Here is a 17,777-nt window from a genome sequence, read left to right as displayed (position 1 = left end):
ATTCATTGACTAACCCAAAAGTTTCTTTACCCCCTCCAAAATAGGAATGTGATAAACCAAATAAGTTGTTTTTCTCAGCTCCCCTTGCAACTGGGTCTGAGCCTGTGACACGATTATGGCCAGTGAGATGGATAGAAGTATGCTGATAGCTTCTGGGAAATCACTCGCTTTTCCTGTAAGCGGGTAAGTTTGCTGCTCTTACAGCCTCTCCCCCTTCCTCTTGTTTTGATCTCAGGTAATGTGCAGAGGTACTATGGAAACCATCTTGCAAATAGGAGGTGTGACAAATGTGAGGGAAGAGCAAGGGAATCACAGAGACTAGCCACTTGTGAAACCACTAAAAAAAAATTTTTTTTTGTTAATTGTACCAAGATAAATTAAAAATAAAGATAATTTTAATTTGAATTATAGGTTTAACCTTAGGGGGTAAAAGGCTTTTCAAACAAAAAGACTTCTACCTGTGATGATACTGTATATTTTGTTAGTAAAGAAAAGTGATCAAAGGAGAAACATTTTTTTTCTTGAAAGCTAAAAGAGAACCATCTATTAGACATATCAAAGATCGCTTACATCTGAGGCTCCTTTTGGCAAACCAAATATGAAGGAGAAAACAATCTATTGTTCGCCACATATGTAGTAGTCCGCTCAGGCGGCTGTAACAAAACCACAGACTGGATGGCTTCAACAACAAATTTATTTTCTCACAGCTCTGGAGGCTGAGTGCCAAGATCAAGGTACCAGCAGAGTTGGTGTCTGGTGAGGACACTCTGGGTTACAGAGAACAAGCTCTCTGGTATCTCTCATAAGGACGTTAGTCCTGTTGGATCAGGACCCCACCTTTAGATCTCATTTAACCTTAATCACTTCCTTGGAGGCCCCATTTCCAAATACATTCACACGAGGGGGTTAGGGCTTCAACATATGAATTTGAGGGGGGCACAAACATTCACATAACAGTATAGGGTACATCATCATTTAAATGCTTACAAAGATATTTCTCGGTTCAAAAGATTAAAGTAGATAGCCTGTTCTTTCATTTGTCCATTGAACAAACATTGACCATCTACCATGTGTCAGCTCTGGGTTATAAAAATTGTTAAGAAGCACATGAGCCCTTCAAGGAGTTCAGACCAATACAGCTTTGTATACAGGCTGGTCTGTACATGGTGCAGCATTGTGGCAAGCGTGGTGGTAATTGTGGTATTCGTGATGAATTACGGGAATGAGAAGGCTGGAAAGAAGGGCAAATATTGGTCAGCAGTAGAAGTGTAGAGCTTTAGCTCCTGCTTAAAAGTAGAAAGGTATGCCAAGCAAAAGAGTCCGCTTCAGCCTGTGCAAGTGGCAAGGATCATTATTATCCCTAATTCTTTTTCCCCGGTCCAATATATCAATTCTAGCTCCAAAGTAGAAGCCCACTTACTTGCTGCGATAGGCCAAAGAGGGACGCAGGAACCACACTGCATACCTTAAACACTTTATTTTAACTTAATGCACATGTATTCATTTGCCAAAGTTCAAATGGAGGTACAAAGCCCTTCTTTGGCACAGTTTTACTAATGAGTGCTTCTGATTTTCTCTCTTGCTAAGCCATATCCCTAATGCATTTTCTGATTCCTAGCTTTAGTTTCTGTACAGTGAAAGCATAAGATGTGTATGAAGGAATCTATGGCAGAAGGCACAATTTTTACTGTTTTTTTCCCTCAATCCTGTACTGCTATCTTGCCTACATTTTTACCAAGTCTTTCCAAACTGACCTAGTTTTCCCTAGAATTGATAATTTGTTCTCATACTTCGTTGTTTTGTATAATATTAATAACCTTATTTAAAATTTAATTTTAGGGGTGCCTGGGTGGCTCAGTCAGTTAAGCGTCTGCCTTCAGCTCAGGTCTTGATCTTCGGGTCCTGGGATCGAGCCCTGCATTGGGCTCCCTGCTCAGCGGAGAGTCTGCTTCTCCCTCTCCCTCTGCCCCTCTCCCTGCTTGTGTGCCCTCTCTCTGTCTCTCTCTCTCTCTCTGTCTCTTTGTCTCAAATAAATAAATAAAATCTTAAAAATAAAATAAGCTAAAATTTAATTTTAAATATAGCTAGTATGCACAAATTTGGAAGCCAGCTGGTGCTTGGAAATCACACAGTTCCCCGGGAAGAAAGGAGTGTGCAGGTATTCTAAGAAGAAACCAACTAGCCACAAGCATTCAGGGTGTCCTGGATGTCAGCACATTTTATACAGAAGATGCCAAACTTCAGCAGGTCAATTATGAATTGATCACCAGGATCTCCCTTCCCTGCATCCACCTTCCCCCACCATAATTCAGTCTCCCATGGCAGCCATGGTTTTCTTTTTGAAAAAACATGGCAGCATGTTTTTTCTCTATTTAAAAACTTTCAAGGTTTCCCATCATACTTAATATTACAACATTCAGACTTACATGGCCTTCAAACATGATTTCACTCTGCCAATTACTCTCCTTAATGGCAGTGCACATGGTCCCTTTTCCATTCCTTGAGTCTATTAAGGTCTTCTTCCTCCTAACCTGGCCATATCTCCTGTCTAGAATGCTCCTCCCAGAATCCTGGCAGGCTCTTCTCTTAAGTCATAGGTTAAATATTACCTCTGTAGGCAACCTAAAACAGTATTCAAAGCAGTCACCTCCATCTTAGATTTCTGTTTTTTTAAGATGTTATTTATTTTAGAAAGAGAGCACAAGCAGGGAGAGGAGCAGAGGAAAACGGAGAGGGGGAAGAATCTCAAGCAGACTCTGTACTGAGTGCAGAGCCCCAGGTGGGGCTCGATCTCACAACCCTGAGATCATGACCTGAGTTGAAACCAAGAGTTGGTCGCTTAACCAACTGAGCAACCCACGCGCCCCTTAGATTTCTAACTTTTTTACCTACCTCCCCAGTGCATCCCAAAAAGCAAGGCTTTGTCTTTTGGGGTCATGATCCCAGGGTCCTGGGATCGAGCCCCGCATCGGGCTCCCTTTCTCCTCTAAACTTTGCTCTTCCCCATCACCACCAAGCTTAGGAGAAGATCTGGCACATAGTAAGTGCTCAAAAGTACTTACTGAATGATTAAGATAGAGGCCTAAATTAGGGAAATATTAGAGAAAATAGAGGTATTTGAAATAAAATTGGGTCTTGGGGATTGATACTCTCTGGGTAGATTGATATGCTACTAACTGAGGAAGAGAAAGACAACAGTGAGATTTAGGGAGGCAGGTGGTAGATTGGGACATGCTGGATTTGAAATACTGTAGGCAATCCAAGGCAGTTGGATACAATCATCCAGAAATCAGGGCAGGGGTCTGCCTTATAGAACTCAAATCAGATTAATTAGGAGGTATTACCCGTTTTGTTCTTCATATCCCTTGTCCATAATACAGTGGTCTAAAACCTATTAGGGATTCCTATATTAGCAGTACTGAAATGAAGAAGACCAACAGTGCATGACTTCATGTGTACTATGGTGACAAGTGTCATGGAGATATGTCTGATGGGCCCAGGTGTCTCATTCAGTTAATTTGTTTTTCATTCCATCAGTAATTTGTTATCAGAGAAGATTATGTTTTTCTTCTTCCTGTAGAGAAGATACCATAATAGCACAATATCACAAAGTTTGTCTTTTTTTGTTTAATATTTAGTAATTCTTTTTTAGATTTATTTATTTATTTATCTGACAGAGAGAGACATAGGAAGAGAGGGAACACAAGCAGGGGGAGTGGGAGAGGGAGAAGCAGGCTCCCCGCAGAGCAGGGAGCCCAATGCAAGGCTCAATCCCAGGACCCTGGGATCATGACCTGAGCCAAAGGCAGTCGCTTAACCGACTGAGCCACCCAGGCACCCCTGTTTAATATTTAGTATTTAAAGCAAAGTTTAAGAAAAGGAAGAAAGTCAGACAATAGAATGGAGAAGTCTTATTTCACTAGTAATCAAAGAAATATAGTTACAATATGGTATTTTCACTAGGGTATGGAGAAATGAAGTCTGCATTGTTGGTGAAGTGTGAATTGGTTTAAGAATATTTCTGGAGCGGGCGCCTGGGTGGCTCAGTTGGTTAAGCGACTGCCTTTGGCTCAGGTCATGATCCTGGAGTCCCTGGATCGAGTCCGCATCGGGCTCCCTGCTCGGCAGGGAGTCTGCTTCTCCCTCTGACCCTAACCCCTCTCATGTGCTCTCTCTCATTCTCTGTCTTAAATAAATAAATAAAATCTTTAAAAAAAAAAAAAAGAATATTTCTGGAGCTAATTTGGCTACATACAACAAAACCATTAAAAATGTTCATAGCCTTCAACCTAGGAATTATACTTCTAGGAACTTAAACTAAAGAAATATATGCAATGTGTAAAGATTTGCTCAAAGGATGTGCATCACATTTATCACAAACACTTTAACCAAAGTTTCTCGTGCTAAGGGGATTTGTTAAATATTTATGGCATATAAAACAGTAGACTCTCTTGTATTCAATAAAGTGATATTTCAAAGAAGATTTAAAGATGGTCATGATATACCACTAATTGAAAGAAGCTGGTTACAAAACATTATGATGTCACTTTTATAAGTAAAAAGTTACATATTTATGCATTTGTATACAGAAAGAATACAGTAAATTGATAGCCATGGTTATCTACTTGAAGGAATTATGAAGGAAGTTTATTTTATTTTCATGAATCTCTGAATTTTCTACAACAAGCATGTGTTACTTTGTAATTTTAAAAATTATTTTTTAAATTAATAATAACTAACATGTGTCTTGCCCTACCAGCTAGTCTCTGTTCAACTCATGGCAAATTCCTCAACCTGTCTCCTGAAAGAAAAAGATAATGCCATCATTGTGGCCTAAATGGAGTAGGAAAATGCTAACTCCAGTCTATCACATAGTAGGCACTCATAAATGAGCATAAATGAGCAGAGGCTGACATCCAGCCTCCTGCCTGTAATACCATCATCATTGGCCACTCAGGAATCCATCTGTAAACCTAAAATACTGTGGAAATCTTTTATTAAAAATGACTTTCGTGGAGAGACTGAATTCCTTAACCATGTTATTCCATCATCTACCCTATATTTTATTTATTTTTTAAAGATTTATTGATTTATTTTAGAGAGAGAGCGTGAGGGGGGGAGGGGCAGAGAGAGAGGGAGAGAGAATCTCCAGCAGACTCCGCGCTGAGTACAGAGCCCAACACAGGGCTCAATCCCACAACCCATGAGATCATGACCTGAGCCAAAACCAAGAGTCGGACGCTCTACCAACTGAGCCACCCAAGGGCCCCATACCCTATATTTTAAATTTGGAAGACTCGAATAGGCTTTATCCAGTTTACAAATGGTTTATGTTCTAACCACATTTCCAAGTGCTGCATTCGATAAATGGCAGCTTATCAAACTAAACTTAAAATGCCTTTTAGATTAATCTATACTATCCTGGAAATTTGTATAATGTTTGCAATGGGACAAAATGGTTTTGAACTGGTACTTAAACCATAATGTAATGACATATTTATCTAGACAGGGCTTGAGGGAAGCAGTTTAATTAGTGATGAAAAGTAAGTAGAGATTTCTGTAAAGAATCTAATGGGAGATTGCAAAGTGAGCCAGGGCAAACACAAAGAGATGACGCAGTTTTGAAGTCTGCTTAAAAAATGACAACTCTGACCACCTCAACTAAATAAGCCAATGAGCAGTGCAAAAGTTTGCATAAGGATACAAGTGAGCAAGGAGATGGCTCTCCTTGTCCTCCCCGGCTCCTCATGAAGGCGCACCTCGTCCGCTGTGGTTCCTGCAGCAAACGTGGGGTGACTGAATGCACCAGGTCACAGGAGTAAAGAAAGCACTGGCCTTCTGTGCCTTCCATGCCGTCAGGCTGCAGTGGGACCAGGTCTAGCCGTAAAAGTCTAACTCATGCCATATAAGGAAATTCCTCGCAGTTCCAAAATACCTGACAATGCTGTTTTTTAAGTGCCTTCTTGCATGCAGCGGGCCAAGTCCTGGCCTGCCTGCCCCTGGCTCATAAGAAGGTGGCTGGCACGGAATTTCTTTGTTTAGCCTAAGTCTATCAGTCACCAGCTCTAATATTACGCTTATTAATCAAAATAAGGTCTGTTTTTGCTTAAAACAGAATATTGTTTTTACCATGGTAACTAGACAGGAATTAGAAGACAGCGTGGAAGGAGTGAGAGTTGGCCCACAGTTGGATTAATTCAAGTCTACATGTAAAAGAAGACAAAGCCACCACAGCTCATGGGCTCAAGCCCCCGTGGGTACAGAAAGCTGAGCAGAGGAGTATGCTGGATGCACCGGGCAGACAAAAGCAGCCGGGCACTCGGTCTGGGACATCCATAATGTGGTACGCGGCAGACCCTTCAGATACGCAGTCAATGGTTAATTTAAGTGGCTCTTGGAGAAGTTGGTTTTATAGTATGTGAACAACTTTATGTTCAAAATACTTTAACTGTAGGTACTGAAAGAGAAATACATTTAGGAATATCTTTAATTTTTTTAGCCAGATAATACATGAATTCCTCAATAAAAGTTGATGTAGTTTACATCGATATGTATTTACAATGCCTTCCTCAAAATATTTTTTTAAAAATCTTTTGGGTTTTACTTTTCTGAGCATTTCATATCTACCAAATATTTCCTAATTTTCTCCAGTTCTTAGAGCCCCAGAACTTTGCAAGTTCACTTGCCTCTTACTCCAGTTCCAGTTAAGAATATACCTTAAGGGGCACCTGAGTGGCTCAGTTGTTAAGCGTCTGCTTTCGGCTCAGGTCATGATCCCAGGGTCCTGGGATTGAGCCCCACATCAGGCTCCTTCTTCGGCGGGAGGCCTCCTTCTCCCTCTCCCACTCCCCCTGCTTGTGTTCCCTCTCTCATTGTGTCTCTCTGTCAAATAAATAAATGAAATCTTAAAAAAAAAAAATCCTCTAAAAAAAAATATACATACCTTAAAATTGAACAGACCTGTGTCTGAGTTTTGGTTCTGCTTCTTACCAAGTGGAACGGATTATTTTGCTTCTCCGAGCTTCGGTGCTCATATAAAATGAAGATAATAATAGTGCTTTGGTTTTGTATGCTAAAAGGAGGACCTGTAAAAGCAGGTGTCAAGTGCTCAGAAACATTTTAGGCATTGTCCTCAATTACCCAACACTTTGTCATCTGTATGCATGCAGGCATTTAATCAGCAAACGTTATCAGCCATCTACTGCGTGGTCGGGCACGCGCTTGGCACTCGCTGCAATGAACAAGGCTCTTTGTGACCCAGCTCTTTGTGTGACCTTCTTTCTGGGATGCCCAGGAAGTTAGACCCATAGTGCCTGGTACCTTCCTCCAGCAGAGTACTTACTACTTTGTATTGTACTCCTTTGTTTTCAGTCCATCCACCGCATAGACTCTAAGCAACCCTTGACTGCTTATGCCATAGTGCTGGGATACACATGCCAGGGGCTCAATATATTGGTTGCACATGAATGGATTGTGACCACCCTTGGAAATAACATTTTAAAATAAGGTATTTGGAACTCCTAGCCCCCAGTCATTTAATACTTTATAAACTACTCACAAGTAATATGGACCCAGGGGGTCTATTCTAACTAGGAGCACTTTAGAAATTAGCTGGTCCAAACAGCCTCCAGCATAAAGCCCCTCTGTAGAAAGCCCGCTATGCCCACAGAAGCAACAGTGATCAGGAAGGCTCTCCTGCAGTGGTTGTTATGTGGCAGTTTGCAGACAGACTCTACCTCCCTAGACACGAATCCCAGAACTTGGATGCCTGAAAGCCCATCAAGTCTTCTGCTCCAAACCTCTCATTTTGCAGATGAAACCTCAAACCAGAAAAAATCACACGAACGCAGTAAGCAAGTGGTGGAGCATCATGGAAAAAAGTCTCTGTGGCTCCCAGTCTAGGGCTTCTCTTTCCTATGTTTGGTTATAGCTCTAAAGACTTCATGAATGATGTTTCATAGCCATTATCTGTGAATTCTTCTCCACAGCCAGTGAAGGGAGAGTTCTCAATTTTGTCCCTGAGCCCAGGTTCCAGTTCTCCCTCTTGGGTTGAGGTTGACAAAGGATGTTAGAGAAGAAGTGCGTCACACTTTAATACCAACAGCAAGGTTGAAGGACTTCTGACATGAACCTAGCTGCATGCATCATACCCACTTCTCTGAAGTCTTTGAAAATCACTGCCCCTTCCAATGCCTGGAACCTCATAAGTAAGGAGAACTCTTCCTCTGAAGTAATGGAAATGGGAGTCACGGCCACAATCCTGCAGTCTTTCTTTCTGCCAGCGAGCCGGGAAACACTTCCCCCTGGGGCTGCTTGTTAGAGAAGTTACCTCTGTTGTGTAACTTGTGGCTGAGCAAGGTTGTTGGGTCCTATAAATTCTGTGAGTAGACCAGGGCATCTCCGGAGGGCCACCCCAGGCCTCACTGCAACCCTGATCCGTTTGTTGTCCCTGACAGCGTCGCCCTATTGGTCTGCAAGACTCACTGGAGTGCGAGATGAAGCAAAAGCAAGGATTCCAAAGACTACTTACTTTCAGTTAAACCATATGGCCTGTCTAGTTGCCTAGTTTATAAAGATCCATTTTCAATTCTAAAGTTTCAATTAATAAAATCCAAACTGCTATCAATTTCCCACAAACGGAGCCTCCTACGGCGGATTTCAGCAGACGCCTAGTCTTCGCCTTTCCGAAGAGCTTAGAGTGCCGCCTGGTGGGAAGGATGTGTAGTAGCGCTTGATAACATACTCTGTAGAAGAAAACATCACGAGGGGGACAAGTCAGGAACACAACAAATTGAAAATCCCAACAGTCTCAGTACTCCACTGCTGTTTTACGGGTTTGTCAGACCTAAAGGAGATATATTCCAAGTTTTATCTCGACTATATCATTTAAGAAAGTGTACTACCTGAATGAGGGTATTCATCTCACCAGATCTCAACTAGCCTAAATAGGATTGTATTTCATTTACCATAGAATATTTTGGTAAATTTTTCTGTTTAACTTCATAAGGTAGGAACATGAAATTGACCCACGTCTTACCCATTTTTTTTTAAATCTGAAATGCTTAAAAGTCATTATCAGTCATTATCAGCTAAAAAGTCATTATCAGGACTCCTGGGTGGCTCAGTCAGTTAAGCATCTGCCTTTAGCTCAGGCATGATCCCAGGGTCCTGGGATGGAGTCCTGCATCAGGCTCCTTGCTCCGCGGGGGACCCTCCTTCTCTCTCTACCTGCTGCTTCCCCTGCTTGTGCTCTCTCTCTCTCTCTGACAAATAAATAAAATCTTTTAAAAAATTAAAATTAAAAATAAGTCATTATCAAGTTTTAATAAACTTTTCTATTTATTCAATTCTGTTATTTTACCTATTTAATAGGTACACAACATTGACAGGTGCCTGTTTCTTGAAGTTCTTTTTTTTTTTTAAGATTTTGTTTATTTATTTGACAGAGAGAGAGCACAAGCAGGTGGAGTGGCAGACAGAGGGAGAGGGAGAAGCAGGCTCCCGCCATGCAGGGAGCCCAACGCGGGGCTGGATCCCAGGACCCTGGGATCATGACCGGAGTCGAAGGCAGACACTTAACCAACTGAGCCACCCAGATGCCCCTCTTTAGGTTCTTAATAGTTCTGTGTCAGAACTCCTCCCTACATTTTCATTTTCTCACGTGATCTTTATTTCTTTACAAATCCTTTTTCTTGTTCTTTTTTTTTACTTCAGCTAGTTTTCTAAAAGTGGCATTTTGAAATGCCTTATTTTGAAAAAATAAATTTTTTTCTCTTACTCCATACCTTCCTTTTGAGGAGGAGTTTGATAATCCGAGAGCAGTAGCTTTGTTCGAATAATTAAAAGATGGAAAGCTGCTATTTGACTAGATAGAAATGGGACATTTTCCCATACTGTCAAAACATATCACAGAAGCTAGAAAGCCTCCTGGATTTTCTACTATTTATCCTACTCCTTCCTCAGTTGAATTTCCACTCACTGGATGTTAGCCTTCCTCTTTTCTCTACAGCTGCAATTTTTCACTCCGAACTCTGACTCTTCTACAGGTTATCCTTTGCTCTACAGCCCTCTAATGATCAAGTGGCTCTAAACACCTCAACTTTGATGTCCAAAGCCAAACTGATCCTTTTCTTCCCCAGCCCCCATCCCAGGACTGCTCTTCTCCTAATATCCCTTATCTCATAGAAAATGGCCCAACTATATGCCAAGTCACTCAAACAAGAAATCAAGGAATATCTGTGACTCCTTAGTCCCCTTTGACTTTCCTCTATATCGAAACCCCATTGCCATGCTCTCAGCTCATGCCAGCCTCTCAGTAGACGTCCCTGTGTTCACTTTGCCCCTCTTCAATCTTTTCTCTATTTTTGTGATAGATTAAACTTTGTAAAATGCAAATTGATCAACATTTAAGAATCCTCCATTGAATCCCAAACACTTTCAGCATAAATCCACACTCCGACACCAGGGTATTTGAAGCCGTCATCATCTGGCTCCTCGTCTTCCCAATCACTGTCCTCCTCCCTGTGTTCCAGCCATCCTAGATGCCAGCCCACACTTTCCTATCTCCTTGCTTTAGCCACTGCCCACTACCTCCTCAGACGAGCTCCTTCAGGCCTCAACTCAGGGAACAGGTTGTCCAGAAAGCCAGCCTAAGGCATCCATGCAACATTGAAACACTTTCCACATTGCATCGCACTGTCTTTTCAGGCGCTGGCCCTCCCCCAGCTAGACTTCTAGGGCAGGAACGGTTGTTATCCCTTTTTGAAAACCTAATGCCCTACAGAGTGATTGTTATATTTGTTGGAGAAATTGTGACCGAGATGATAATGGAGAACCTCTGTGACTTCTTACCATGTGCCAGGCGTGACATGGATGTTACATGTATTGTTATATTTAATCTTCTTCTTGACTCTATAAAGATATTTTTTAAATATTTATTTTACAAATGAAGAAAATGAGAGTCCACAAAGTTAAACAAAATATCTGAGGTAACTGTGGTGGAAGCTGCAATTCCAAATCCCCTTTTAAGAAAGGACTTACCCCCTCATCTGTTGACGAGAAATCTATGGCACTGCTCAACCAGGACTATGCCCTCTCTTCAAGGCAACCACATTCAATGGGGGGATCACCTCCACTCAGTCTCACTTCAGATCATCTCATGGGGTCAGCTAAAGCCTCTTTTGAGACTTCATTGCACCTCAACTTCTAGTCAATCCTTCTTTCCCCTCTACCCTTCCTTAGGTGTTGATGCCACAACCATTCCTAAACTAACCTGTCTACTCTCCATCTTGAGTCAGCTTCCCAGGGAACCTGGCTGGTACCAGCCACACAGCTAGTAAATGATGGAGCCAACAGTTGGACCAGAGAGATAATCAGCAGCTGTGCTCTAGGCCCACTAGACTACCCTGCCTCCTCTGATAAATAAGCCTTGCTTATTTTTGTATCCTTGGAATAAAGCGTAGGTACTCAGTAAATATTTGCCAATTCACTTTTTCATCTGACTTTGGAGCCATGTGTTTATAGCTCTTGACCTCAAACTTCACAATCTAGTCTGTTGCCATGAAGAAGCAGGCAAAATTCTAAAGTTCATGATTCTAGGATCAAGTCAATCAATGGTAAATTTAATTACTTCAAACAGTACAAAAACATTCTCTAATTTTAGACTTTTTTCAACTTATCAGAACTTTTAGAAACTCAAAATTTTAGCAGTTATACTTCTACTCCTTAAACACAAGCCCAATCCAAGTTGTATTTATGTTATTTTACTAAAACCTTTAAGGCTATTAAAAAGCAAAACGTTTTAAAAGCCTGGCTTATTCAGAAGAGCATGTGACTCTTGATCTCAGGGTCATGAGTTCGAGCCCCACGCTGGGTGTAGAGATTACTAAAAACAATAAACAAACTTAAAAAAAAAAAAAGTGATCCTGAGTGTACAGGGAGTGTCCATGTCACACATTTAGCCTCCCTGCCCTTTAAAATCTGCACAGGGTGACTTCAAGCACCACAGCCATCTGAAGCCTTTGGCTACGACAGAGATCTAGATCCTGCCAACAAACATTTTCAGGTAAAACAGCTCAAATTCCTTTTAACTTTAGTTTTAAGATATGATCTTGAACTCTTCGATCTTGACTAAGACCTAAGCTACAGAAGGGCTAACTTTTCAAATAGGGACTTGGGGAGCATTCTTTACAAGTGTTTGAACTGTTATTGGCTTAATCTTTTTTTTTATGTTAATCACCATACATTACATCATTAGTTTTTGATGTAGTGTTCCATGATTCACTGTTTGCGTATAACACCCAGTGCTCCCTGCAGAACCTGCCCTCTTTAATACCCATCACCAGGCTAACCCATCCCCCCACCCCCTCCCCTCTAGAACTCTCAGTTTGTTTCTCAGAGTCCATCATCTCTCATGGTTCATCTCCCCCTCCGATTTCCCCCCCCTTCACTTTTCCCTTCCTTTTTGGCTGAAGTTTGCTCTCTTTCTCTGCAAAAAGGAGGAAATGTTCTTTTAAAAAAAAACTATCAGATAAAAAGATTAGATAGATAAATAAGTTTTAAGAATGCTATGTGGCTCAGTTTCCTAGGAGCTCATTACAAAGTTTTAGGCTTCTGCGATTTTTCATTATCTAAATTAAAATAACCTAGGAGAAATACCAATAAGAGTCTAATGTTAAACTATGAAGTGTTCACCCTTTTCACAGTCTGGCTCTCTGCTGCCCTCTACAGCCAAGGAAAGGCAAGGAACGGTCCTTTCTTAGGTTCCACTACTGGCCTGGGACTATTTCCTCAAGTATTTTATGCCTGTGTGTGTCATCTTGTGAGGGAAGCACTAGTATCAGCAGAGATGTACGGAAGAGTTTAAGGAGATAGGTATTAAACGAAAGGAGACCTGAATTCAAATTCTTAATTTTAATTTAGCAATTGTGTGGCCTCAGGAAGTTGCTTAATGTCTTTGAGCCACTTTCAATCTTACTATTAATGGCTATTTATTTTATTACCTACTATATTAAAACCTATTTCATAACCATGTTTTACAAACTAAATGAAATATTAAATACGACCCTTTGCACTTAGTTGGCATGTAGATAGCATATGACAGATGGTGATAATTGTTATTTAAGATACCTCTGTTGCTCTGAAAATTGACAAGAGCATGAAGAAAACATTTGTTAAGCATTAACTTTGTACCAAGTACTGCACTAGCTTTACATACATATTCCCATTTAATTCTTATGACAATCTGATGAGATTAATGATCGTATTCCTATTATTTCATTAAAGAACTTCAGCCTCAGAAAGATTAAGAAACTTTCCCAAGGTCACACTGCTAGACTGTGACCTATCTAAAAGCAGGATCTGTGTCTTGTTTAAATTCCCACCATCTATCATGGAGTAGTTTTTGGTGAATGAACACATGAACAAATGAATGAATCAATTGGGCAACATATAAATGAAATATCACAGGAAACCTCTAACTTGTACTTGACTGGAGCTTGGGATAGAGCTCATGGCGAGAAATACACGTGATGACAGGACCATGCTTTATTAAACTGTGTGTGTGTGTGTGTGCACATACATGTGCAGGTATCTTCCCCACAGATTTCCTCTACTCAGTAAGACCACCAAGCTATCCCTGCAAAGGCAGTAAGCAGGGGATGGAAAGTTCGCGGGTGGGGGGTGGCACCAGAAGTGCTCGCTTCATTTGTCATTTGTCTCCCTCTCAGGAATCTCAGTCTAATGCTGCCTGTTGTCCAATGTCTGTAAACTATTGTTTCGTGTATTTTGTCCACTTGTCTAGTTCTCTGAGGGTGGGAAGTAAGTCCAGTTCCTGGATTTCTATCATGGCTCAAAAGACGTAAAAAGTTCATAGTCATTCATTTAGTAAGTATTTATTGAATACCTACTGTATATTAGGAATTGTGCAGAATCTTGGGATGCACTATTGAACTGCAAGAGGTGCAGTTCATACCCTCATGGGGCATGAAGGGAAGAACAAAAATAAGTACGCATTCAAGCAATATAAACCCTGAGAGGTGATTAGAGAGAGAGCAGAGTACTGTGAAAGCATAGAATAGGGAGACTTGATTTAATCTGTGCAATCAAGAAAAGCTTCCCAAAAATAAAGAACATTTTAACTAAGATTTCAGGAATAAGTAAGATTTGGTATGTGTGTGTGGATAATGGGAAGACTGCAAAGAACAGCATATGCAAAAGGCCTGTGGCAGGATGGACCCATTAGAGATCAAGTCCAACCCTCAGAGTTCCCAGTGAAGAAACAGAGGCTCAGAGTTTATGACATGGCTGATCATACTGCATTAGCAGCAGAGCAGGGGCTGGGATCCAGGACTCTTACCTCCAGCTGTTGTGTTCTATCCGTTCCGGTATGTAGCCCAGCAGATGTAGGGAATACTAGAACATTTTATATAATGACATTTGTAATTTTATGGTCCATGACATATTATGGGCAATACATAATTTTGTCATTTATTTTCACTTAAAAACAATTATGACCAAAATTTTATTCATGATATACTTTTAATTGCTTCTATTTTTATGTATTTACAAGGAATATGCCGTAAAGGGTAACAAAATGTACAAGAGAGCACAGAATAGAAAAAAAATGAACATTCACACATTCAGCACGCTGAAGCCATAACAGCATCATAATGGCCTGGGAGTGTTAACATGGCTTCCTAAGTGGCTAAATTATACCCAGGAGATCCTCGCTCAGCAGTGTAAGCAGTTAGTGCTTTCAGACATTTTGGGAAGTGCATCCATTGCCCCATTCCAAGCTTAATTGCCATAATAAATGTCAATTAAAGCTCCTTTAAGATTTTAAACTGCAAAACTCAAGTGAAACTACTTATGTATAGACTCACACAAGACTTCCCTACATGAAGTCTCTCCTACAAGAGACATAGTGTATTTGCATTTACCACGGGATAGATATGTTCTAACAGATACACACAGCCAACTTGCATTCACTTAGAAAAGGAAGTTATTTTCTCTAGCTATAAACACATCACTTTTCCATGACTTATAAACTGTTACATGTTTTATATGTCAATAGAAATCCATTTTCTTTCAGCAAATGTATAGAGAGCACCTACTATGTGCCGAGACTGGAAATACAGTGGCACGTAACAAGGATAGAATGCCCCATCCCATCAGCATGGGGAGATCCTCCAAGATGCCAGCAGAAAGTCCCTTTCCATCCCTGATTGGATGTCTACACATGATTCTTCGTAACTTTTATTTATAAGGCTTAAAAGACAGATTACTCATCCAGTGCAAATATAAAACAGGGTCTTTGTTAACTTCTGAACGTGGCAAAAACATTTTTTTATGTCTTATGTACAGCTCACTAATTTGGGTGTCAACGAATTCCATTTTAGTTTAAGTAGCCCAAGCTGCCAATTGTTTGATATCATCATCCTCTTCTTCTGCCCTCCTGGAAGATGCTGGAACGTAAAATGGATAAAAATTAGCAATTGGTTACATTCACACCTGCAGCACAGAAAGCAGGTTTGCATACGGGTATTAAAAGGTATATATTTATGAAACAAAAAATAAGTGCTAAAAGGGATTGACCTGGCTAATTATTTCAGGGAACTATCTGACCATAGGCAGTTGATGTGGGCAACAGACCTGCTCGGGATCGATGTGCAGCGGGGGACGTGCCTGCCATTCTCCCTGGCATTCTATCGGGCTGTGCTGGGAGGGAGGAAGAAGGCACATTTGGAAGCCGGATATTTGTCATCTTCTTATTTAATTCTTCCTGCTCCAATTCTTCAAGTTCTGCCATCAACTCATCCTGAACATAGGAGAAAGAAAGAATTATGGAATTAACGTTTCAAGAAGTGGGTTTCCTCAAACACAATAATAAGAACATCTGCTACCCAATTGATATGTGAGAACCCAGTGAAATGGAATATTTATTTTAAGACTAAGTCTTTTTTGCAACACTGAGCAATGATTAAAAATGAATATTTTGGGTTGTGCAAATTTGTCGTAGTTAATCTTACAATACTTCAGTAAACAGTTATTCAACTAATTTGTGCTAGCTGAATATATAACCTCCACAATTTCTAGGAAATTTACACCTTGCCTGTCATTTTCCAACGTATCTTTTCTTTTCTACTGTAACAAATTAAGAATCTGTAAAACTTTAATTGGAGCAAATATTTTCATCTCGGCTAATGCTTTTGAAAATAAAACAACAGGCATAGCAAAACTATAATGTACAGAAAGTAAAAAGAATCAAAGATACAAAGTTTCTCTGTAAAATTACCAAAGCCAATATAAATCATGCTGTGTGTTTGGGTTTAGAAAACTTCCAAGTCAACGTAGGTACACTGTACTTCCTTCTTTTAGCTATAGTCTCAGAGAGTCTGGTTTAATCCTAAACTATTCTCTGCCTGAAGAAACTTAGACAAGACCAGTTTGAGACTTTAAAGGCATAAGTCACCTTATGTCAGATATGACATAACTGCAGTAGTTCAGATCTAACTGGCTCCATGAGTACTCAGGTAGAGTCCAACCCCCTCTCCGCCCCCAACTCTGAGAGAGGTTGGGAGTTGAAACTAAACTTGTCATTATTAGGATTCTAAGACTGTCACCATTGGAAATGACCTAAGGCGCTCTTACACTCGACCAAGGAGATTCTTTGTTTATTCATTCATTCATCACTGAACAAATTTATTGAAAGCTCATTCATGGTCAGGTACTGAATTCAATGCTGGGGATGAAAAGTTGAATCAACAGTCTCTACACTTAAGGAACTCATTATCAAATGTGGGAGAAAGGTAATAAATCATTATCTTATATTGAAGTGAGAGTAACAATTCCCTGGGCCAAGACAGGAGATACTTAAGTCAACCACAACATCTGATCAAGTCAATTTATATCAGATGTGCAGCAAGCTTAACGATTGTCTGACCACTGTTAAATCTACGTCATGAAAGGGAAATAAATCATGAAAGTATATGTGGTCACTTTCACAGGCCATGTGAAATAATATGGCCAGTGCACTTGCGTGCTTTCGGTTTTCCACAGGCAATATGAATAAAGTGCCTTCAGAATGAATACTCTGATGCCTACTTCTGCTCACAAAATAAATGGGAACAAATACAGTAAATACAGTAATGGCGGCACACACTATCCTACACCGAATGGGTGCCCAGAACTGCCGATAGCACTTGATAGTTATCGACAGCACCGAGAAGATATTGGTATTTTCTCTTTAGCAAATATGACAGAATAATCATCTCCTCCGTCAGTTACAGACTTTGAGTACCGAACACTTGTTCACTGATAAAACAATTCTAGAATTTAAGAAACTTCAGAGATAATCTAGCAATACAGTAATTTTTCTTTTACAGATGAGAACTAAGGGTCAGAAAAGTGAAGAGGCTTACACAAAGTTGAGTAACAAACGGCAGAACCCAGATGTCCTCGTGAGCCCAGAGCGCTTTCCACCGCATCGAAACGCACTCATTAGATGCTTATTAGTCTAACCAGGGCTAGGCAACATTTTCTGTAAAGCGCCAGATAGTGATATTTTAGGCTTGCTGGTCACATACAGTCTCTGTTGCGCAGCCTTCTTTGTTTCTATTGTTATTGCTCTTATTTTCTGCAGTCCTTTAAACATGTAACATCCTTAGCTCAGGCACCATACAAAAAGACCACAGGAAGGATTTGGCCTAAAAGCCAAATTTTCTAACCCCTGGTCTACACCATTTGGGGAGGGGGGATATATATTTTTTATTTTAATT

General features: G+C 40.5%; 1 protein-coding gene across 1 annotated transcript in view; it reads right to left on the bottom strand.

Annotated features, from left to right (window-relative positions):
- Nucleotides 1-6,942: 6,942 nt before the first annotated feature.
- CHMP4C (charged multivesicular body protein 4C) overlaps nucleotides 6,943-17,777 on the bottom strand; it is a 32,650-nt gene continuing 21,815 nt past the window's right edge. The window contains exons 3-5 of the mRNA XM_081817127.1: nucleotides 15,652-15,849; nucleotides 14,357-15,464; nucleotides 6,943-8,744 (exon numbers count right to left, since the gene is read on the bottom strand). Coding sequence (XP_081673253.1) covers nucleotides 15,400-15,464; nucleotides 15,652-15,849 — 263 coding nt within the window. The 3' untranslated portion in view covers nucleotides 6,943-8,744; nucleotides 14,357-15,399. The remainder of the gene's footprint in view (nucleotides 8,745-14,356; nucleotides 15,465-15,651; nucleotides 15,850-17,777) is intronic.

Source organism: Leptonychotes weddellii, chromosome 4 (genome assembly GCF_054177405.1).
Source record: "Leptonychotes weddellii isolate Sample4059 chromosome 4, ASM5417740v2, whole genome shotgun sequence".
Classification (NCBI taxonomy): Eukaryota; Metazoa; Chordata; class Mammalia; order Carnivora; family Phocidae; genus Leptonychotes; species Leptonychotes weddellii.
The sequence above is the reverse complement of the archived record's forward strand: the minus strand, read 5'-3'. Positions and strand labels throughout refer to the sequence as shown.